General features: G+C 37.1%; 1 protein-coding gene across 3 annotated transcripts in view; it reads right to left on the reverse strand.

Annotated features, from left to right (window-relative positions):
* Window positions 1-15,458: 15,458 nt before the first annotated feature.
* Window positions 15,459-24,468, reverse strand: part of FUT9 (fucosyltransferase 9) — a 102,776-nt gene continuing 93,766 nt past the window's right edge. For all 3 annotated transcript variants that reach the window (XM_027694925.1, XM_027694915.1, XM_027694935.1), the window contains exon 2: window positions 15,459-17,453. In XM_027694925.1, the coding sequence (XP_027550726.1) occupies window positions 16,366-17,445 (1,080 nt within the window). In that variant the 5' untranslated portion in view covers window positions 17,446-17,453 and the 3' untranslated portion in view covers window positions 15,459-16,365. The remainder of the gene's footprint in view (window positions 17,454-24,468) is intronic.

Genomic DNA, 24,468 nt, shown 5'->3' on the forward strand with positions numbered 1-24,468 from the left:
TCATGCATGGCCTCTGACCTACCATGGTGTTTTTCTCACAGAATCACAGAACACGCTGAGTTGGAAGGGACCCACAAGGATCATCGAGTCCAACTCTTAGCCCTGCACGGGACCATCCCCAAGAGTCATACCATGTGCCTGAGAGTATAATCCAAAAACTTCTTGAACTCTGTCAGGCTTGGTGCTGTGACCATTTCCCAGGGAAGCCCATTCCAGTACCTAACCACCCTCTGGGTGAAGAACCTTTTTCTAATATCTAACCTAGAACTTTTCCTATGTTTCTATAAACATATTCAGTCCTCATTAATTTATTCATTAAAAAAATGTGTCCCCAGATTCAACGAATATTAGCAGATGCTTGTCAGAAGAGCACAATTTCTTCTGCTTGCTTTGTTTTTTCTCTTGACTATCAGTTCTTGTTCTACACAGCTTGCATTTTGAAATATGAACAGAATCTTGCCTTCTATTTCAATTATATGGAAGTTATTCTTTTTACCTGAATAGATATTGTGTGCTGGGGTATAATGACTGAACTGTTTAATCAAGAGCTATCAATTCTACAAATAACTGAAAAAGATTGAGTTCACTCTTACACAGTTGAACTCTGCAGGAGGACTTTCATGTAATCAATAGAAGGAAGGTCATCAAATAGCACAAAATTTAGACATAAATTAGGTCCACATTTTATGTAATAGCAGTTGTAAAATTTTGTTTTCATTAAGGAGAAATTACCACTAAAAAGGGGTAAATTCACATTAAATACACGAGGGTGAATTGTCAGAACACTACCAAATTGATCATGCATTGAACTGTAACAGAAAAAGATTTTCCCTAAATGAGTTTATGGGTCTCTCAGCATAACATGATTACTATCCAGAGAGAATATGACAATGCCTTTTGCAGGTTATGGTGGGATGGGATACTGTTTTAGTTCATGAGAAAGACCTAGTTCAAGAATTTAAATAAGTACAGAGTATCAAGTGCTTAAATCTGTACTTACCTTTAAATGCATTTTACTGGTGAAATATGTCCATGACCATTTTCTGGGACTAGCCAGTGTCCACACTAGTCAAATCTATCCTGCAGAACAGAATAGTCACATATTAAGTGCCTCTCAGCATGAGACAACTCCTGAAATGGGCTAGGGAGGTACTGGGGGTGCAGCAGCTGGTCTGAAGCATAAGTGGAAGCAGGGTTCACTCTAATAATATAGTTACCTTGATCACTCTAACAATGTAATATAGTACATCAGATTAGAAAGCCTGGGACATGATAGAAAAAGTGACTTTGTATAGCCGAGTCTCACTGTCTGAATCCACCTTTGAAGATTTGGCCCATAGTTTCAGCAAAGGTGTATTTAAGAGAGATTTGAGCATTCCTCAGGCACTTTAGGGGCAGGCAAGGAAAGAATGTCTGTGGGGGCAAAAGTTGTGGGAGTCCACAGAGCCAAGCAAGGATGAGTCTTTAACACTTATGAGAAGACTAAGGGGTCTGTATCTTTCACTCATCTGTGGCTCCAAGAGGCTAGTGCTGGCTTTGGAATTAGTTGACAGAAACATGTCTATATTTTACAGAGAAATATGGTACCAAAAATGTACTAGTGATTCCACCCATGATGTCATGATGCTGACAGTAGTAGTGAGGTAGCTCTCTCCACACACTGCTGCTTCTAAGGTGTGCAGTTGGCTTGCACGTCCCTGGCAGTGTGTTGTTTAGCACTTCCGTGAGTCAGTGCAGGTACGACCAGGTAGGATTTCAATTGACTCACTCAAGAGACTTACTCTGCCATAAACGATGCCTTTAGACAGTCTGCCACCTGCTGCTATATCTGAGGCTGACTGAAAGAGGTGTCACTGGGAGTGCACAAAGACTGTTGTGCACTGTCTAAGAAAGGGATTTTAGAAGTTGCCTGGTGACTGTGGTCTTGCCATTGGTCTCCAGGAATAAAAATCTCTGGCACGTGTGGGTCAGTTTTGAGATGCTGTTATGGAAAGCTCAACATGGCACTTTTGTCTGAGGACATAAAAAAGATCAAACTGGGTTAAACTAGGAGTCTATTTAGCCTGGTGGTCTGTCTGCAAAAACTGAGAGAAACAGATGCCTAAACATGCAGTATCGTAGGCTGCTGAAGAGTTTTTTTTTTATGACTGTTTGGCTGAATGCTTATTTGTGTTTGAGTGAACAGTTGGGGAATGGTTATTCTTTAGCAAAAACTCTTAGCCATTATTCTCATGTTTAAAACATTTTATCTGGACATTTGTGGAATAAAGGCTTGTAGGTGAGACAAGAAGAGAAATATTGTGTGAGAAGAGTTTCATGCGATTCTTGTAAAATCTGGACAATCTGAGGAAGGAGGAAGAGGTTTGAAATTGGGTTAAAAGTGAAGCAGCAGTTGTTTCAGCTCAGAGCCTGGCTTTGTCTTTCATGTTTCTCCTTGGAAGGTGAAAGGTTGAATTTGTGTTTCTCTAAGTGTGTGCAAGTGGCACATACTGCTGTATGCTGTAAGGAGATATGTATCAGAATTAGATATTTTAGATATTTCCTAAGGATATGAGGCTTAAGTGATTATTTTCTCTCCTTCTCTACTTGTCTCTGCCTGTGTTTCCCTTTTTGGTGCTCTCTTTCTCTCTTCCTATCTTATCATCATATGAGCTGGTTTCACAGTGTTAGTAGCCACAAAGATAATATGTTCTTATTATGTTCATAAAAATGAGGAACTAGATAATTCAAGCAGACCTCTGAAGTCCACCTTCTGAAAAAAAACCTGGTTTATGAATACAATCCCCTAGAGACATGAGGGAATCCACAGGAGACAACTATTATGAGTGTCCTAATTGTGAGAAAAGCTTTAATCAGACATCATGCCTAATTATATGCTAGAGAATCCAACTACAAGACCTGAATTCATAAACTAGGCTTCATTGCTTCCTTTGCTAGAAGGTCTTAAAAGAAATATATGCTTGTTAAGATCATGGGGCAGTTGATAAATTTTGTTGAAAGACCATTGTGGAGAGGCATTGTTATGTTTGGCAAACAGTGAGAAAGAGCAACATGTTGGCGAGTTAAAAAAGTGATGGTGGAGTGGGATGTTTTGAGAAACTTTTTAAAATCAGAACGCATTGTGAATCAAAACCCACAGAAGTAATTAGCTTCAAAGGAGATAACAAAGCTTATTAAGCATGTGTTCTTCTGTCCGGGGGTGTAGTACCATACAATCGAGATATTACTGCTAGTATTAGAACAATGTAATCAACAATGCCTTGAAATTAATGTTTCTGGACTTCACAAGCAGTTTCAATTATATTATGCTAATATGTTAAATTGGGAAAACAAAAGCTATGTAAGGCTTTTAGATAACATTAGGGTGTTGAGCTGGTAAATGAATGAAGGAAATTCTACTTTAGTGGGAATAAGTGACTGAGAAACTGCTAAAGGAGAGTAATTGGTGAATGCCTTCAAACTAAGCAATCAGCTCTTGGGAGAACAATAAGAAGCCACCATAAGACCAGAGACATAATCAATAAATGTCTCTTTGGAGTGGAAGACAGAAAAGGTATCAATAATTTTTGGGATTTTGAAACTGATATTACCAAGCTTCTCAAGTACTGTGTAGGTGTCTAGTCACTCAGATTCAGAAAGGACACATTCCTCTTGACAGATAAGAATACCAGGGCATGGCAAATCCATGATGTGAAAAGCAAAAGAAATAACAAATGAAAAATGGAGAAGAGATGTAACACCATGGAAACATATTATGAGCATAAATTTCAGGGAGAGAGAATAGACTATTTTCCCTCTTAAGATGAAGACCTCTCACAAGATAAAAAGATAAAATCCTTCTATGAGAAGGATTGCTTTAACTTAAGAAACACTCAGAGTCCAGACTAGGAAAACAGCTTCATAAGCTTAAGTATGAATAGAACACTCAGATTTGCTGAGAACTGGTAGTTCTGGGTGTCCTGGCCTACAACATGTCCTTTCCAGTCCAGTCTTAAATCTTCTATATGATGTTGGCAGCAACCGTAGAAAAAAGACACAAGGCTACTAGAAAAATAATTGCTCAGTAGAAGACGGCTATCTCTTCATCAGCGGTTTTCCAAAACCTCTAAATGTTTCACTGAAGACAAGCTATAGTTGTCTTAAAATGATTGTGCTGAAAGTTTAGGAGAAGAATCTCTGAAACATCTTTATTAATGTTGTGGTTAACTGTAGAAGTATGCGTTAATATCCACCACAGGGAGCTACTGCCATGTAACTTAGTCACACCTTTCATTACAGATTAAGAAGTTTAGAAAATGGCCTAAGGCCTATTTTCTTTCTAACTTTCGTGGAGGATTCTAGAGATTTCCTGAGCGGAAGGGTTTAGCAGATCCCTTGCAGAGGTGCAATGGCTCAAAGTGAGCTTACTCAGCTTCTGGACCAGTGCAGACAGAGGGTTGTATTGTTACAAATCTACTCTGTACAGCAGCTGAGCTAGTTCATTCTGCTCATGACTGTTCTGAGCTGGGGAGACAACCAGCTAGCTAAAATGTAGTATGTCATTCATCAACTCTGCTTCAACTCTTTAATGCAAAGATGAAAACATGACACTTGTATTTAGACAATACATTTAATGTAAACATAAAATATATTTTTTTAAATAAAATATTTATACAAGGCACCCGTTTGTTTGGAAAATAAAGGCTGTAATTCTGTAAACACTTGTGCAGATGCTTTATATAAGTGTGGAAGGAGTCTCAAAACAATTTGACCCTACAATTTGCAATATCAAGGAAAAACATTTTTATAGATGCTGAAGGGTCAGATCTATTTCACTGACTCTTTGATCTTCTTGCTTGAATGGGACTTGTGGCAGTGAGAATTATTATCATTATGGTGCACATTCCTGCATATTTTTGCTTATAAAATAGAGCTCATAAACTATATTTTCATTTACAAATGCATATTTGAGCTTTACAAAAAAAGGTAAACGAGCTCTGCCTTGCTATACAATATGTTTATCTGTAAAATGAATTAATCTTGAACACAAACTAAAATGTAATGCATCAGACATATCATTACAAAGACTAAAGTTTTGGTTTTGTAATATTTTAAGAGGTTTTGAGTGATCATATTAAGTGCCATTGCTTACAGAGCCTTTTAATATCAAACAAATAGAAAATAAAAGAATTTTTCAGATATTCAACATGAAAGACTGAAAAATGATGAAAACAAAGAAAGCTGCACTTTTGAACACACTCTCTTGTTGACCTGGCTCTCATAGGGCTACTGGGTAGCCTGCAGGCTTAATCCAGCTCACTGGGCATTGTTATCCAGCTCTTGGGAATGCTTGGATGTGTGTCTGCACTTAAGTATTTCTGGGAAGCTTGTCCAGGGTGTTGGAGAGTTCGGTGGATCCAAATTGTATCTGGCACTTTGGAAGCCTTAAGTGCCAGAAGGAGGCCAGATGTGGGCTCAAAGGCTGTGCTGAGACTGAGTTGATAAACCCTGCTGAACACAAACTGAGCCTGTGCAGGCAGATATCACTGCAGTAAATTATATTACATGTCTAGCTGTACCTGGTTTGGGCTTTTCTCCTACTAATCAGAGAATATTGAATAACTGCCTAAATGGTTATCCTGTGCTGTTGTCTGTCCCCTCAGTATTGCTTGCTGTCTTTGAGCTCAAGACTGGGACTAGTGTGGTATAACCAAATGACAGCTTGGAGCTATGTTTGAATAAGAGGTTTCAAGGGTAAAACCACCACTCTGGATGTCATTGGCATATCCAGTTGATTGCAGTACAATATATTTATTTGAAAATCAGAACTAATTAAAAAATACCTGATTGTTCATGTAAGTTGTTACATTTCATTTCAGTGCATTAAATTTAATGTGAATTAAATCTAATTTAGTGACAATGAAGGGGTAGTGGCATGAAGGTATAGGGCTCATTAGTTCAAGGTTGCAGAGGCTTGATTCATTCTAGCCAGAAATAGATTTTTTTTTTTAGATTTTCCTCAGACATGGCTGAGGAAACCAATGAACATAAGGTGGACACAACATCAACAAATGCCTGAACCTGTAGTAACAGGACTGAGCAGCTTAAAAAGCTGATGAACAACCTCATAACTTGAGGTTGTGTGTCTGAAAGATGGCAATTGGCCATTAGATGATTGCGCCTATTGCAGAAATAACAAGATTGTGGTATGGCAACAAGTCTGTAACTATATGGAAATTATTTTGAAACCTAACTATATGGAAATTATTTTGAAACCTTTTGCAACTCTTCCATTTTGATTAACTATATCCCACTGAGTATGTGTCCTTCACACATGAGAGAATTCAGATGACAGAAGCCAAGAGAAGAATGAAAATGGAGTTGATGACATTTTCCTCATTCAGGAATCCTGTCATAGAAAAATAGACTCCTTTAGGAAAAAGAAACATTTCAGAATAAAATGTTAAAATTAGTATGCAATTTATCAAATTAATATTATATAGTGATTAATAAAATCTTAAGTTTTTAAGGCAAAAATTTTGAGTGATTTTGATCTTTCATAAAAGCATCAATTAGAACATCACAAACAACTCATTTTGACAGAAAAAATGAAACCTGATATTTTTTCGCATTTCAATACAAGCTATTTTTTTTCTTTCATTTTTCTGATTCATTGTACATCAAAATCAACTGTAATAACAATTGTCATTGAACTGCTAGTTATTTTTTAATGTGATATTAGATGGGATTAAAGATGAAGACACCCTGAGAATGTGAGCTAAGTTACTTTCAGATTCCATTTACTTTTTTAAACTTGTGACTACTTACATGTACTGGATACGAGAATTCAGTGCATCTCTATACAATTACATGTGCAAACCTGTTCTGAGATATCTAAGGCTACCACTAGGTCTTTCACCTGAACTCTTGTTATCTTATCAAAAGACTTAATTAGAATTAAAATATATGTTGAGATGACTTATTTCTTGAGAGGAGGCTTCTGTTTTAATCAGTATGAGAATTGACATGGAGTATTTTGTATTTTGAGAGGTGCTAGCCTACTCTCAGACTCACACTGGCAGCACATTTGCTTCACTGAAGTGTTTTATGCTGAAGGATCAGCCTGTGTAAAGCTTATTGCTTTAAGGGCTTATTGCTTGTTTCACTACGTGAGGAAGTTGTGCCAACAGCAGCCTTATCACCCACAGATGTAGTTTCAGCAACTGTAATAGCACCCTATTGCTGTCAGTGTTAGAAACCTGCACACCTTCTATGCCTGACCCTTTTTTTCCCCAGGTTTCACTTCAGTTCTGTGCTCTCAGAAACATATCATTAAGCTGTCTGCTTCAAGGGCAGAGACCTGGCTTTCCAAACACACAAGGCTTTGTGTCCAGTAGGTTGGCATATCCAGGGGAAGTTTGTGAAGAAGAAGAAATGGTTAATTTAAGAAAAAAAGTTCTGTTTAAAGGCAGAAAATTGTATGTTCTGTCCTAGATTGAATTTTTTTATGTGGAATTCGAATGTAAGAATGAGAAAAGGGGGGGAGTGTGTGTCAAGAAAATGTGGAAGGGACTTCAGCAGCACGTACTATGGAAAAATTGGTCTCTCTCTGTAGTTGTTGAAGATGAGTTCAAGGTGATAAGTTTGCTTTGAGTAAATGGCAAAAATTAAATAAAGTTTTAAAGAATGTATCCAAATTAGCAGAGGTTTATTAGATCAGGACGAACGTAAATTTGCCTGACTGATAGAAAAGAAAAAATTTTTTTAAGACCCATAACCTATTTTTCAAGCTGCACAGTAGCCAGACATAATTATCTGTCTTGGATAAACTGCAATTTTTGGGACCAAATGATCTTTTCTACTTGGAATACTGAATTATTTATTACATTTGTTTCAGTTGCAGCTGGAAATTTCAATTTTTTGCATATGTATTTAAAATGAGACTGACACCATTGTGTTAATCATTTGCTATTTTAGATACAGTTAATCTCTGCAAATGTAGATTATTTGTACAGTAGATAAAGCAGTGACATGATCAGATAAATGATCATGTTCAGAAAACTTTTAAAGATAATTTCTTTTTGGTAAAATTACATACACATAATAAGCCCCCCTTTCCAGTAACAAATATCTTATTAATTCAGAAAATCAAATGATTGCTCAAGGAGTGCTACATAATTATGTTGCTAAACCCAAGACAAAGTAACATCAAGTGTAGGACCATGCTGCTTCAGATGTGCTACCCCCTGTGCATAGGAAATTCAGATGACAGTCCATATGAATTCTGTCTGACTCTGAACACTTACAGAAATTTCATGTGTAACAGCTTAAAAAGAACAAAAATTCTGTTCATGAGATCTCTGCCAGAAGTCATGGTTATGACTAGCAACAATCTTCAGATCAGACTCTTGATGAGACCTACTGCAAGAATAAAAAGGATGACATCAGATCGATAAAATAATGATCAAAGACTATAGTACGTTTGGAATGTTCTCTTTTTATTTTAAATATACTTATTACAGTAATTTGTTAGGCTTATATAGAGCACTATTATTTACATGATTCAGTGTTTATCCTTTTGGGAGAATTCCAGTGCTCAATAAGTAAGAGTCAATGAGCTGCTTGTTAACCATCTTGGAATCAGTTTTCTGAAATATTAATTTCACATAAATGGTGAAAGTCCTTTAAATAATTACAGTTACCTGTAGTTCCATTCAGTAGGTATCTTCGAACTGCAGTTAAATTATGTTGAAAACTCTGAACATAGCTATAGATAATCAGAAGAAAGTTCGACGACAACAGCATCAAATTAAAAAAATACCAAAAAACATCAGTGGCTGACATCTACATTTTTCAGATGCATCTCAGGGTGATGATAGTGTTCAAAGGGAACAAATAACCATTTTTTGGTAGACTGCCTGTTATAAAATGTCTAGATCATGGGGCAAAATATACAGTCACTAATAAATAAAAAATACATTTTTTTTCAAGATCTCCTTCTAACATGGCATCTTAAAATGTACCTGCAGTTAAGAATGGTTTTCATTATTTTTATTAAAATTAAATTTTCCATGGTTGCTATTTCTTATACATGAATTTATGGATTATACGTACTATATAAAACATATAAAAGATGAAGTTGTCAGTATAGGGAATATCATTAGCTGAGAACATGAAGAAAAAGTTCATATCAGATTCCACTGAATGTTATGTAAGTTCAAACGTACAAGAAAGGGACTTTGGTCCTGATCTTGCACTAAGAGAATAATTGTAGTCCCCATGTTTCTATGTACAAAACTTACTATCTCTACTGAGATCATACGAGTCTTGCGTTGACAACCATCCCATTTTCATGTGATTCACCACAGAAAGTGAGTTTCAATCAGGACAAGCAGCTTGGTTTTTTCTCCTAATTCTCATCAATGTGTTTCAGAAGTCAAATCCATGGCACACTACGTGAGTGGCTGAATATCTGTGATGTTCAGCTATGGCACACAGTTTTGTTTTCCCAACATACACAAAGACAGCAGGGAAATGCAGCTCATAACTACCAGGAATTTATCCTAAGAAATGTAACATTTTCATCATTATCATGGGGTAGAAACTATCATTATTGACAGTGTGCCTGTTTTTCAACAAAACATCATTGATTTTAGTAGCACTACAGTTTGGCAAAGAATAGTTTCTGAATTATCTGTTACAGTTTTGAATGTCTGGCACATTTAAGACACCCACCCACCTATTCAAATAATATTTTAAAGCAAAATCAATGTTTGATATAAAATAACAGTTGTGTTGCAAATGTGGAAAAATAGTCTACAAAAAATAAGTATAAAAGTGATCTCAGATTTATGAATATGCTTCATATAAACAAGTTCAGGTGACTAATCTGTGTTAGAAATGGCCCTTGGTAGGCTATGTCACAACAGAGCATCAAATTTTTCACAGTTTACAATAACACAGTGAGATTCACAATGTGATGACATCTTATATCAGAAAAATAGTATTTTACAAACTATCCATTTGGCATCTATTTTTAGACTTTTTTTTCTGTTTCTTTTTCAATTTCTTTTTTCTTTTTCCTTTTTTTCCCTTTTCTTACAAAATAGTGCAAAATTACAGTGCGTTAATAGAAGATTTTGCAAATCCTAATACAAAGTCAGTATATTTAACTGTTTTTTTCATTCACTGGAAAGAGTTTGGCACATTAGGATTTTGTATAGATTGAAAAGCTTCTTACTTGCTTCTGTTCAGTATATCCACTGAATCTTTAAAACATTAAATTGCACCAAATTAGTTAACTTTCCAAACTTTTTAATCTCAGCTCTTATAATATGTGCATTACAAAGTGTCAAAGAAAATGTAGATTTTGCAGTTAATTTATTTGTGAAACCACATATATCAGACTGGCTTTTCTTATCATATTATAAAGAGAAGGATTGATGGGAACATTTTTCACCTTGTGACTGCTAAAGTGTTTATTTACAGTTTCAAGGTTCTAAAGGAAATTTATCCCAAATTTATATGTATAAATATATATATATATATATATATGAGAGTTGGTTTACCATATACCTTTCAAATTTTGCTATCAAGTGTGTCTCTGTATCTGGATCCAAACAGGCTATATCAAGCCATAAAGTTTCATCAAATTCTCCTTTCCACTGGACTGATTAATAATAAAGAAAAACAAACAATTGCTTTTGCTGCCAGTTTGCAATGATTAAATTATTTTCCTACTAATAATTTACTTAAGATTGTTAATGAAGAGTTCCCTCATGCATCAATTTGTACTTCATTTGTACAGACTGGTACACAGAAGTTGTCAGATGAGTCCCAGGTCGGTTCTTTGCCTCCTTGGCTGAAAGCAGGAATGAAAAACCTGAGACCACTGAATTATCTACTAGAAGTTGCCAAAGAGTGGTCTGTACCATCATTCGGGCTGTTAACCTGAAGGTGAAAGGCTCACGACTGGATCTCTAAACTGCCACATAAGCGAATCTCTGAACTCTTCACTGCACAAAGACCATTGGTTTCGGTTAATTGTGTAGAGACTGTGGTGACATAGAAGATTACCAATTAATTACATTTGCAATAGAGTAATGAACTGACTTATTCCAATATGAAAACTGCAGGGTGATGTCTGTAGGCCTAGTTATTTCTCAAAACTCTATGGTTTTATCATCTGTATAATTCTGTGGCAATTGTGGCATGAATTAAAATTAATACTACATGGTTTGTTTAAGCAATTTATTGGAGTTTCTGTGCCTTTTATGAACATATCTAAGCAGTCTGCATTTTACACCAGTTGTCTGAAGGTAGAATTGGCTAGTTATTCAAATATTAGAAGGGAAATATCCATAAATAAGATGGTTTTTTTTACCCAAGCCCTTCCACCCTTGTCTCAGTCCTTTGTTACTAGCACAGGAATCTCCCAAATCATCTACTAACTCTGGTGGAAGATTTGTCCAAATAAGGAGTAAAAGATAAAGCTGAAATAGCTATCTTGTATAAATCATATTGATTGATTTCTAACATTTAAAAATCACTTCTCTTAAAAACAAACAGAAAGCAAAAACAGGACTGTCAGCAAAATTAATGAAAAAGTCCACCAGCTGGTAGATATACAACTTCCCCTAGACTCTCTTCTCAACAAAGTACTAATTTTGACCAAGGAAACACTTAAGTATCTGATTAACTTTCACCATTAGTTTTAAATAGGTCACAGGCACCCCTTTTTCTCCCTTTGCACGCACAATGATTATTCACAGTCTCACTTAGACTGAACCAAATACTTTCCTCCAAAAGGAAAATCAGATATCGTTAAGATTGACACACTCAGTCCAGATTAATACTATCTCAGCAAGCCTCAGCTACTCTCACCTTATGTCCCATGGAAGTTCAGTCACCCTGCATAGCACGGGCAGGCTGTAGGCTGGAATGCTGTGCTGAGGGGGTGGCATGAGGCAATGGTGGCATGAGGCAATGGTGGCACATATAGTATTGCTGAAGCAGAAGAGTAGGGCTAAGGTTTATTGTGTAGGCACTAAGCCAGAATCAAGCCAAACAGTATTCAGTGTGGAATAGTCAGTGTACTCACTGGATGGATGCACATGATGCAAAAGAAGCCACACAAATTGCTCTCTGTTGACTATAGATTGCACTCTTTTGAACAATTCCTAAAGGCAATAAAAGCCCCAATGCATTAAAGCATTTAAGATGTTCTTAAAATTTTTAAGTCTCATGGTCACCTGCATGTGCTTAAGGTCTTGATTAAAGTCCAGAGAGTATTGCTGCACGAGGACTTCAAAATCAAAAAAGGAAAGAAGAATAGAGACTCTTGAATTTAGATAAGAAATATGATTACTTTACTGACAGACTTCACTCTGCACCCGAAAGTTATTTTCTGTCTAATGAAAAAGATAATACAAGGGCAACAGGACTCCCATTCTCCAATAATCAGGAAGAGTCATTGGTTGTTTAACTGAATCTTCCTTGATTAGAGATGGGAGAAAATTACAGCGTTTTTTAAAGCCTATTTTGTGAAAAAAACACGGACAGTTAGAAAGAGTTAATAGTTGTTTACTGTGCTCAGTAGTGTCAATTTCCCATGTCTTGCTCAGCCTGTATGAACTCTACATTCCCACTTTCTCAGTCCAGCTTTTACTTCATCTGTTCCTTAAAAGACAAATATGTTGCTGGATGTCTCACACATTCCGTGAGCCTCAGTCACTGTGAGGACAGCCATCTCATATGGGAAGAGGCATTCAAAGCAACTGTCAACAGGATTCACTAAGGAATGGGGACCTCATACTGAGCAAGAGCTGCTGTGGTCACTGAGTGTCTGAAATGACATGAAAAGTCTGCTTTAAAAGGATCTGCTGCCCGTTTTGTCTGATATCTATTCACATTTAGTGGGGTAGCAATGCATCTGCAATTAGTATTTAGGTCTTATTTTTCACACTGAGAAAGGCAGTAGTATTGATAGCTCAGTGCGCAATAGAGACCCTAAAACCATCCAAAATAAGCCATTGCAAAAGAAAAATAGTGATTACTTTCTGTCTTCAGTGGCTGCCTAGTTAACCTGAGACAAGTGCATATGCAAGATTATTGTGGGCTGGCAAGTAAAATAAACTGAATGTCTGAAACAAAATTGTTGAGAAAATAGTACTGGTGTGATTTCTTATCTTCTAGTTCTCTTTTCCGGTACAAGTATCTTCTTTTGCCAATAGTATCAAAGCATAATATCTTGTTCTCTATTGTGTGTCTAATTCCATGTAATTTAGCCTGCCATAATTAGTTGATTTTGCTCATTCTCCTTCACAGGGATTTGCTATTTGAGTCTATTTATGCTAGCTGTTCCTGTAGAGTAGCTCACTGCAGAAGAACAGACCTCACAATGCTGAATGTCATATATGGACTGGAAACAATTTTGAGTGAATTAAGCATGTAGGTCTAGGTAGACAGCCTTTATGCATGCATGCATGGAGTACAGATGTTTTACATCCATTGCTTCACATCATTTACCACATAGGCTGGACGTGCCTGATAATGCTTCGTCTTCTATCAGCAAAGCTCTTTATATCCAGAACTGATTAAGGCTTGATACCTGCAGATCACCTTAAAATCTTCATAAAACAGCTGTCTCACTTATGTTTTAGCCCACACTCTTCAAGATGTCAGTGAGGCATTAGGATCATTTATATTTTTTAGGATTTTATTAGTATGGATATCTAATCCATAATTCTGGATTAGATATCTCTCCTGTTTCATTAATCCTTGAAACAATTTTAACAGTGTGTCCTGATTGCAATGTATACAAGCCTTGTGTGGAGTTTCTGTGAAGAGAACAACTCTCTTTCCAGTTCCATCAAAAGACTTTCATACTTCTTGAAATTCAGCCGAAGATTAACCATACTGACTGGATCCTGTGCTTAGAGAGGTAAAGACATTACTTACAGTGTTAAAATTCAGTGTATATTTCAAAACTTTCCTGTGTATACACTGATCCATATTTGTAGCAACGAGTCATGTATCTTATTTTGCTTGCTTGTTATTATTATAAGAACTTATCAGCTGAACTTGCTGCCAAGAAACTAATCTGATTTGACCTAAGAACTTATAACACACAGCATAACTCCCATGATCTGAAATGAAGAATGAAATAAAGGACTGTGCACATTCACCTTCCAGTGAGATCAGTGCAAAGAACTTCCAAATTCCAGCACTGAGGGAATCAGGTTATTGAGCCAAACCAGTGGTATGTTCAGTGACAGAATTTTTCAGTCCTCCCCAAAACAAAACGCTATGATGTTGTCTAGGATAGACTGTGAGCTATAGCCACTTGCCTTCAAAATGATAAAATATTATTCACATTACATCCATGTCAACACTTCATTTTTAGAAGATTCAGTTTCGTTGTATTGCACTAATTTTCAATGTCAGCTCATCTTTTTTCATTCTGGAATGCTGGTGATTCACATCCTACTGAAAACTAGCTTTTAAAAAAGCAATAAATAGTGTAAGTAAATATCTGGATTAGAATACAGCTTTTGAAGCCATAGGGAGAGGAGAAGTGATTCTATCACTTTTCCATGGGGTTTTGAGTTTTAGAAATTTAATTACATCACTCTTACAGCCTTCTGTGTTTTTATTCCAGCCTGGAATGAAAAAAAATCTGACAAGTCACCTTATCTTTTGCTAAATATTTATCATTTTTTATCCCTTATTTTCTTACTTCAGCAATGTTGCTGTCTGCAAGTTTAATCGTAGGTATTTGATTAACTACTGTGCTTGATCAGGTTCTTACACATCTCATAAGCTGAAGCTTTTCCAGTTGAACTTTTTTCTTTTTTTCCAGTAGAGGGTGTGATCGGTAGCACTTTGACCTGAAAATCCAAGCTAACTGGTTTTCATTTGATACCAAAACATATCCATACCTTTATGTCATTAAATCAACCTTGTACGTATAAATATATATGGCAATCATATATTCATGTCTTAGCTGAAATAAAGAAGGATTAAAATCAAATGACACATTAAAAGCAGACATTTTAAACAATCATGACAATAATCACAATTTCGTATTTGCTATTAGAGCAAATTTAGTACTTAAGAACCTACTCATATTATCAAATATTGATAGCCAGCTGCTGCTCTGAATAGTGCATTTTTTCATATAAAATATTCTCAGACCCCAAAATTCACTAGCATAGTAAGTTGAAAGGTTGAATACGTCAGCCTGATAGCTTATTTACTGAATTTGAACATATTTCTTTCAGAAAATTAACTGTTTAGTCATTTTATCCCCCTTTCATAAGTCATAATATCACATTTTCCGCTAAAATTAAAGTTCAGCAGGTCTTTACAGAATTAGGGAAAAATTCATTATTATTCAAGAAACTATATGAGAGAAATTCCTAAAATTTCTCAGCAAGCTATTTCAAAAATCCGTTATTACCAGCTGAATTCAGTGCATGAGGCTGATGTAATCAAACACCTTTATTAAAATCCATTTATCTCTGTATTGGTGTAACACCACTTAGAGCCCTGGTTCACATTAATAATACTTGAGACACAATGGGGCTTAAGGGCATGCTGCATTTGAAAACAAAAATTCGATGAGTCTGGGCTTTCGTCTCTAAGATTGGTCATTTTCTCTGTGTCTGACATTGTTTCTTCAGAGGGTAAGAACAGATATATTCTTCAAGCAACTTAATGGGACTATTTGTTAGGAAACATCTTATTTTTAGAAACCAAAACTGTCTACTATTCTAATACCTTTAAAAAACTATAGTTCATTACCCTTAAAAAGGGGAGCAATTAATGACACTTCAGTAATGCTAGGTATGGTACTTTACTGTGCTCTTAAAATGTAAAATGAACGTATGAAACTTTACTGTCTTTTGATATATTACACACATTTTAGACTGGAACAGCAAATTATGTTCTTAAAGTTTTCTCTGGCATTTAAAAATTGTTTCCTCATTTTCCAAATAGGTTAAACAGTAAATGTAATTTTAAAAATAAAAAACAATTGTTAAAAATGACTACTTGAAGTGTAAGACTGGGACATATTTCACAGAAAATGTGGGAAATCTTGTTTTAAATTCACAATAAACAATCAAATATTCTTCAGTGCACATAATTAGTATGTCTATTATGATTTGAAACTAAGTATTGATGACTACTGTTGCTGATCTTTTAAAATCTCTTACAAAATATAAATAGGATAGACAAGAGGGAATAGCTGATAAACCATGACAAAATATTCTCTTTTCCTTCCTTTTTTTTTCTCTTTTCCTTTCCTCTCCACTTGGACTGAAGTTCCTTCTGGCTTCTTCAAAAAAGTGCACACGCACGCACACACACACACACACACACAAGTTAATTCCAAAACCATTTTTCTAAATTTCCAATGGACTTGTATTCCTGGTGTCTTTTCACATGATCACAAGCAAGACATGCATGTGACTCCCAGAACCTAGGAAGATGCACTGAAAAATCCTTCTTCCAGTTGAAATAACTAAGGTACATCTTGTTATTTTTGTCAAGCATCAAAAGATATTCTGCCAGCTCTCTGGGGGAGAGAAAATCTTCCACATGTATGAAAGAGTCTGCTGGAATGTAATTCTCATAATTTTCTCTGGAAGGGCCCAGTACAACTGGTACTGATCCAGCCAGAAGAGCATTGTAAAGTTTCTCAGTAATGTAATCTTTGTGGATTGAATTTTCAAAGGAAAGGTAGAATTTGCAAGTGGAGATAGTTGGAATCAAGTTTTTGTCATTGACGTAGTCTCCAAAGGCTTGTCCGTAGGTATGGATTTCAATGTATTTGCTAAGCTCATTGTAATACTTGACTCGAGCGTGCTCAGGGTTCCAGTTACTTACAACCCAACAGACCAAGTTTTCCTTACTTGGTACTTCAAATGTGAAGGAACTTGTACCAACCATCATGAAGCCATAAGGCACCTGAATATCTGAATCACGCCGATAAGTCAGGGTCAGGTTAAATAGGTGTTCAATGCCACTCTTCTGTGGAGTATGAGTTGGAGACTCCAAGTTCATCCAAATCCACTTCTGGAATGGTGGCCTGGCTTGCTGAGGTAAATTAGTCAGATCCCAGCTAATGTCCCTGTGATGAATGAGAACAGCATGGGACCTGTTATATAGCGAGCGGTCAATGGTCAGATGGCACCCAGGGATATTGAACATTGTTTGGCAAGATGTTAAATCAAATGTCTGGCCAAATGGCCAAACCCAGATCAAAACAGTAGTTTCATTAAGATTATCAGTTTTGGAAGAAAAGAAGTTCTTCATTTTCAAAACTGAACTGGCTGATTCTATAGGACCAGAAATCCAGCTATTTGTTGGTTTGATATAAATTAATATAAATGCCATGAAACAACCAAGGACAATGAAGATAATAAAAAATGGCCGGAAAATTCCTTTAGATGTCGATGTCATAATTTGTTCTGAGAAAAAAGAGAGGAAGAGAAAGAGATAAAATAACATCAGGTATTAAATTACATATATATGTCCTGTTAAAGCAATCAGATATCAAAATGAATAGAACTTCTATAACAATGATCTGTAACCTCAGAAATTTCCTTTGAATGGAGAGGGCATGAGTTCTTTCTTGCCATTCATGACAAAGTGATAATATTTCTCCTCTTCACATTAAAAGTTCATTGACATTAATTGAAACCAGGATTTTAATACATCTCATACTTGATGTGAATCAGTATATATATTGAGAAGGTTTTTTTTGCTTAGAACTTAGGCCAAGCATTTGAGACACACAATACAGACACAATTACCCTTTGATTCTGTCTTTGTGTCCGTGTAGGGAATAACATGCTGCACATCGGCATTCCATTCATATTTTTGTGTATATGGAGGATATATGATTAGAGGATTGAAAAAGAAAGGAACTAGAACTTTAATTCTGTAATCAGTAAGCCTGTTATTAGAAAACTAGTTCATGCCTTATGGCTACATAGGGATGAACATTTATGCCTTCTCCAAAGGACTCCTAAAATAACTAGAGAAGGAAAGCAGCAATAGAGGCTTCCCCTGTGCAGCCTCACATAGTTCCCACATAGAGAAAAATAAAGAAAAAAGAATAAAAAGATTTCCTTAAATATTTAAGTTTTTATGTCACAGTCCTGTGTTAAAAATTAGGAAATGTAGAGATAGCTGCATCTTTGTGAGGTATTGTTTTTTTCCACAGGGAAAAAGAGATGATGACTTTATTATATAGCCTCCTTAGTCCTCTCTCTGGTTGTCTCTTCCTGAGAGAAGTGATCAATCTCTTTTCAGAACTTCTCTTCCATATGTTTTTTGGGAAACCTAACAAAGTCAGGGGTTGTTTATTGCTAACCTTTGCTCCTGAATGTAGTCACAGAAAGCAGAAAGTGAATTTCAGGCCTTTTAAACCAGTTTCATAACTCATCTCCTCCTACCTGTGAAATAAGTGGTTAAATTCAGAATGAAGACATAGTAGAATGTGATTCAGAGATCCATTAATACCACATAACTTTTCTGCTTTTGTGAGTGTAAAAACTAATATCTGAGTGTAGAACTACAGTTACAAAGGAAATGTTTTCACATTCATTGTTGAGGAAAAGGAAAGAGGAGGGAATGTCATCCTCAGCTTTATTCTAACACTGTATCTTGAGGAAAACGAAATTTTCCGCAATATCTCCCCTTGTTTTGGGAAGGCAGATGGTCTTAATCCTGGTTTTAGTTATTGTGGTGGGTCAACCTTTTCTGGCTGTCAGACACCCATTCAACCATTCTCTCACTCCCTCTCCTGAACAAAATAGGGGGAGAAAGTAAGATTAAATTCTTATGGGTTGAAGTAAGGATGGGGAGATCACTTACCACTTACTGTGACAAGCTAAACAGAATCATCCTGGGGCAAAATAATGTAATTTATTGCCATTTAAAATAGATCAAAGACAAAAATTAAAATAATATCTGCCCCCTCAACTTCACAGGCTCAAATTCCTCCTTCATTCCTATCTCCTCCACTTCCTCCCTGCCCCTGAGCAGTGCACAGGGATGGGGAAAGGGAGTTTGTGATCAGTCTGCAATGATTCCTCTCAGCTGCTTCTTCCTCCTCACACATTTCCCCTGTTCCAAAATGTGTCCTTCTTATGGGATACAGTTCCTTCAGGAAAAAAAGCTGGGCTCCCTATGGGATGCGGTTCTTTCACTATACATCCTCTTGCTCTAGCATGGGGTCCTCCCCAGGCCACCATGGGCTGCAGGGGAATCTCTGCTCTAGTGCCTGGAGCACCTCCTCCTATCCCTCTTCTCTGACCTTGGTGCTCACAAGGTTGTTTCTTATATTTTTTCTCCTCATCCCCCACTGGCTGTCCCTTTCTTAAATACGCTTTCCCAGAGGTGCCACCACCTTGGCTGCAGTGCATAGCCGTGCCCTGCAGTGGGTGTGTGGGAACATGCTGGAATTGGCCATGTATGGCACAGGGGCAGCCCTGGCTGCTCTCCACAGAGGTCATCTGGCAGTCCCCACTGTCAGCACCTGGGCACAAACACCTAATACAGGTATATAAAATGTAAGTGGTATGTTGAGTCTGGTGCTTTTGTCTAGGCCCTTTTTCTTAGGACATAGTTTAGCTGGTCCTCTCTACATTCAGCAAAACGATCCTGAGGAGAGTAAAGAAGAGGAACTTTTGTGTCCATGGCTTTTCCACTTATCATCCTCAGTTTAAATCCCTCCAAATGAAATATGTGGCTTTACAGCAAGATCACATTGGCTTTTTTTGGCCTATGTTGATTGTTGCTGGCAAATATGTCTAGAAGGGAGGTTATGACCTATGAGACCCAAAGACTGCTTCCTTGCTTCCTTACCTTACTACAGTGAAAGCAAAAATGGGATGTCTGAGGAAGAATGGATTTAGGTTGAACAATTCTAGGAGATAAAACTCAAAGAAAAAACATGAGGCTGAGCTGATATTCATGTAATGCTGTTCTTTGTTTCTGTGTTATTGAAACCAACACACAGAATAAGTATAGCTTTTCACTAAACAGATAGCATGAGCTGAGTTTTGACAATAGATTGGGAGAGGTGTCTGTTCACAGGGACTGATCATTTTCTAGGGATTGAAAAGTGTGATGAAAAATCACAAAAGGACTTTAACATTGTGCCTTGTAATGTAGTCACCCTCCAGTTAAAAGTCTTTTGACTCAAGTCCCTCTGATAGGGATTATTTTACACTAAGCTCTTCTAACTAATAAACCCCCCTGCATCATCACATGGCAATTCTTGCTACACAGAGAATGACCAGACATTGTGTATACTTTTCTCTGCTTGAAATTCTACTGTGTCCAGTGTTGCATTTGTGTAGGAAGCTTTTGAACTGTAGTGCCAATGTGAAGATATGCCTCTGCTACCCCGAGTACCAGTATTAACATCTCACAATGTTAAACAGGTGGATTTACCTATTTTTGTCCCTTATGGATTGATTTCCTCTCATAGCTTTGCTGTTCTTTGAACTCTTGGGCCTATGCTTCACAAGGCAGACTGAGGAACTTGTGGAATAGAACAGCAAACTCTGCTTTCATAGCTTTTGGGACTGAGTCCTGTACACAGACAGGAAGCAGTTAAGTACAGTGAAGGTATGTGGTAAACACTTGTTAAGAAACACTATTTTCATAGCATAATAAAATGGTTTGGGTTAGAAGGGATTTTCTTGAGAAGTAGCTTGTCTGTACTGCTAGGACATATAGGTTATGGTCCACTAAAATCTATAGAATATTTTCTCATAATATTCTCCAAAATCTGAAGACTTTTCCATATTTCTTTATTTCTTTTTCCTCTTTTTTTGCCCAAGATAATGATCAATCTCCCACTGTAATTCTCACTATAAAGGTGACACTGAGGAGACATTTGTTACAAGACATCCAGCCAATTAACCTTAGCTCACCCTTCCTCTTTCATGGCTTTCCTTCTACCACAGAATCACAAATTTCCTTTTTGCAGATCCCCTCCCCCATGCATGCCAGACTCTGAAAAGAAAACCTTGTCAAACAGGCGTGTTTACTGAGACTTTTGCCAGCTGGAAGAATTCGGTGCTTTTGATAGTTTTGTTCTAAAGTATGTTTCAGAGTGTTATGGCATAGCAAGTATTTTCTAAGTGCTTTTTTCCCAAGTTAAAAGTATAGTATTTCATCTGTACAAGACTATTTTTCTCCATACAAAACTTAGCAAGGCTCCTTTTAACTGCAAAACTTGGCATTCCATCAGCAAGCAACTCCACTTAGCAGCAACAAAAAATGGGAGAGAGTTATGGGGTACCAGCAATGTTAACACCAAGTATACCAGGCAAGTCTTTCAAAAAGATGTCTATTTTGTGAATGCATTGTGTTCATTAAGAAACAAACCAGAATTTTATGGAAAGTGTTTTATCATGTCTTCATTGCAACTGAGACTTCTCAATCATTCCAGAAAGAAGAGTTATGGGTTTTTTTCTGGTTATGTAACACTGCAGGCAGGAGAAAATGCAACATTGCTGGTCAATAATATCAATGCCCCTGGTGTATTTTTACAGCAATTTCCCTGGTTTCTCAAGGTTTTGCCAGTAGCCCAAAATACATCACTACTTGCAGAGATATAACATTCATTACTAGTCTAATACTGAGATTTTCCAAAGGAAAAGGACAGTATTTTAAAAGAAAGCTGAAGCCAAGATTCTTGAAAGCATGGACACTGAATAATGAATAAAAAATCACTAGAAATCATCTTAGAATTCTTAAGCATTCAGGGCTAACTTTTGTCTTGATCATCACTTGGTCTCACGATCACTCAAGTAGAAATACTTAACAACCTCACGATAGTGTCTGAGGATCACTCCTGGGATCAGAGTGGGTGTTTCTGTTACAGTGGATTTGATTGAAGAGCAGAAGGACACTGAGGCTAACAGAGGTGTCAGAGGCCCATTTAGAAGCAGACAGCTAGCTAGGTAGGTACTCCAGGAGTATAAAAGGACAGTTGAATGCAGAGGGAACTGATAGGAATGACAGGCAAACAATTGTTACTGTTAGAAGAAGGCTCATCTGAAACTGTTCTCCCTGTCCTCTGGCATGTTTTACCAGTCTTGGACATAGCATATCTGCATTTATGTGAAGAACTGCATTTTCTTCGACCACGCTCCCGATTAGCTGGAGCTTTTTCACCTGCATTTTAAAAGGAAATTTGATTGTCTCAGGATAGCCATCCTGTGACTTCTTATTTCCAAGTCACTGCTGTAAGGACATGCTCCAAACTGCTTTTGCTTTAGGTCTCTAAGACTGAAGAGTGCTTCTCTTTATTGGAATTAACTCTCGCTACTCCCGGTTAAGCCTCCTCTGTCACAACCAGAATAGTGGATTTTTTCCTCCCCACTATCCAGACACAGGCTTGCTTCCACACATTTCCATGCCTGTCCACGGATTTCTGAAAACAGCCCAGTATGAAAAGGCTAAACAGAGCTGCATACAGTTAAAAGGCTGAAAGCTGAATGAGCTGCTGATCTCAGACTGCATATTTTTATTCTATTGTTTACAACATTCTTTTTCTTCCCCTGTCCACTTCCTTTGTTTTCGGGTTATTTGTTCAATTCCTCAGATTCCATTTTTGCACTTTGAGAACAGTTTAGAAACTTTTTATTCAGAGGTGGTAATTTTTACTTTGAACAGTTTTAGAAAAATAATCTAAGAGCACCCTGAGGACAGGCAGCCATTAAGATAGATTCCTTAGGCGTGGTGCCAAAGCTATCACTGGAGACTGGTAACAACAGGTTAGACAAGCACCACTAACCAATGAGAGATCTGATTGTGCCTCTAGGTCCTAGGGCTGGACTAGATGACCTCACTTGATTTCTTCCAGCCTTGTGTTCAGTGATAGTATTAATAAAATAAATAGTTTTATACATAATAACGTAATAACAATATTATTATGAATAAATAATTTAATAAATAGTATTAATAAAATCACAGATTTTTATAACATGCACCTAATAAGAACACAACTGGCAGTCTAAAACTGCAAAGAATTGCTGAATAAATGAGTAAAAACATCCCCTATCTTGAAAGTTATCTTGCAAATTACAAAATAGCCACACTGTACACAGTGAAAATGTGAAGGAAAGTGAAAAATTGTGTGGACAACAGCAACAACAAAGTCCCTATTTTCAAAGGCTAAGCCTAAAGCTTCCTATCAATTGCTAGGTGGGGTACTGCTGCTTTTTTGTGACTATCTGAGTCTTGACTCCTCAGGCCTTGCTGAAGAAAACCCTATTCTCAGCCTTCTTCTCCAAATTGCTGTGCAACACACCATTCTGCTATGGTTCAGCAGCCCACAGCCTTCCCCCGTGGCTGTCATCTATCTTCTCCCTATGGCAGTCACACACTGTCACTCTCTAGCTGCTTATGCAACAGCTCAGTGGATTCTTTCTGTGACATTAGCCAGAGACTAATATCTCAGACTGAGTCTCTCAGTATAGCAGACAGAAATGGCTACAGAACTGTGGTACATACTGGAGTGACCCAATATCCACCCCCATCGCCACATATGGAAAAAAAAATAAAGTCTTATCAGCAAGAAACTTTTCCAGACAATCTGGTGCTAGTGTCAGGACACTCCACGTGGCAGTTGTGTTGCTTTCTAATTATGAGCTTTTAAGTTTGTCTCAGAGGATACATAAGTATTCTTCATTCCTTCCCTGACACAACTGGAAAATAAACACATGCAAAGCCATCAGAACCTCAGCAGCATTGCCAGCCTTGGTAACATACAGAGATAGAACCTTTTTTACCTTAACTTCCACGTTCGCTTGTCCACATCACAGCTAGTTTATGACCGACGGCAATCTGTGAAAGGGGTGGTGGCTTTCAGTTCTGTGCTAGCTATGAAAAATAGAGTTCTTCACCACTGTAGCTTAGTAGCAAACTTTATCTGCCTTGCCAGGAAAGTGCTTTTTATCTTCTTGAATATAAAGCTCATCCTAGTTATGCAGCACAAGCCAGTCCGTGCTTTTTTAAAAAGCTCTGAAAAGGCTCTGCACAAAATCAAGCTGATCGAAGAAAAGCTGCTCCAAAAGCAAGTGGTCTCTTCCTTCCTTCTTTCTATGTGATTTAGGAACAGCAAACTGCTGTTCTCTCTATTTCTGCCAGAATTGCAGAAAGAGCTCTTCAGTAGCTTTGTGACTGGCTTGTAAAACTGCAGCTAGCCAGCTAAATACGGATAACATACTTGCACGCAAGCTATGTATTTGTGATGGCCACCAGACCACCAGAAAGTCCTAATCAACTCACAGTAGCTGTGAAAATAGTGAGAACTAAGCCAAATAAGATGGAGCATGAAGTTGCAGAAGAACCATAGGCATTCCTGTGCACATAAGCTAAACTCCCCATCCAAGAATCACAGTTGCTTCTGACTGATTTCCTAATACATAGTTCCCTAGTACAATGGAAAAACACCTT

This window comes from Neopelma chrysocephalum, unplaced genomic scaffold (genome assembly GCF_003984885.1).
Source record: "Neopelma chrysocephalum unplaced genomic scaffold, ASM398488v2 Primary Assembly neopelma1_23b, whole genome shotgun sequence".
Taxonomy (NCBI): domain Eukaryota; kingdom Metazoa; phylum Chordata; class Aves; order Passeriformes; family Pipridae; genus Neopelma; species Neopelma chrysocephalum.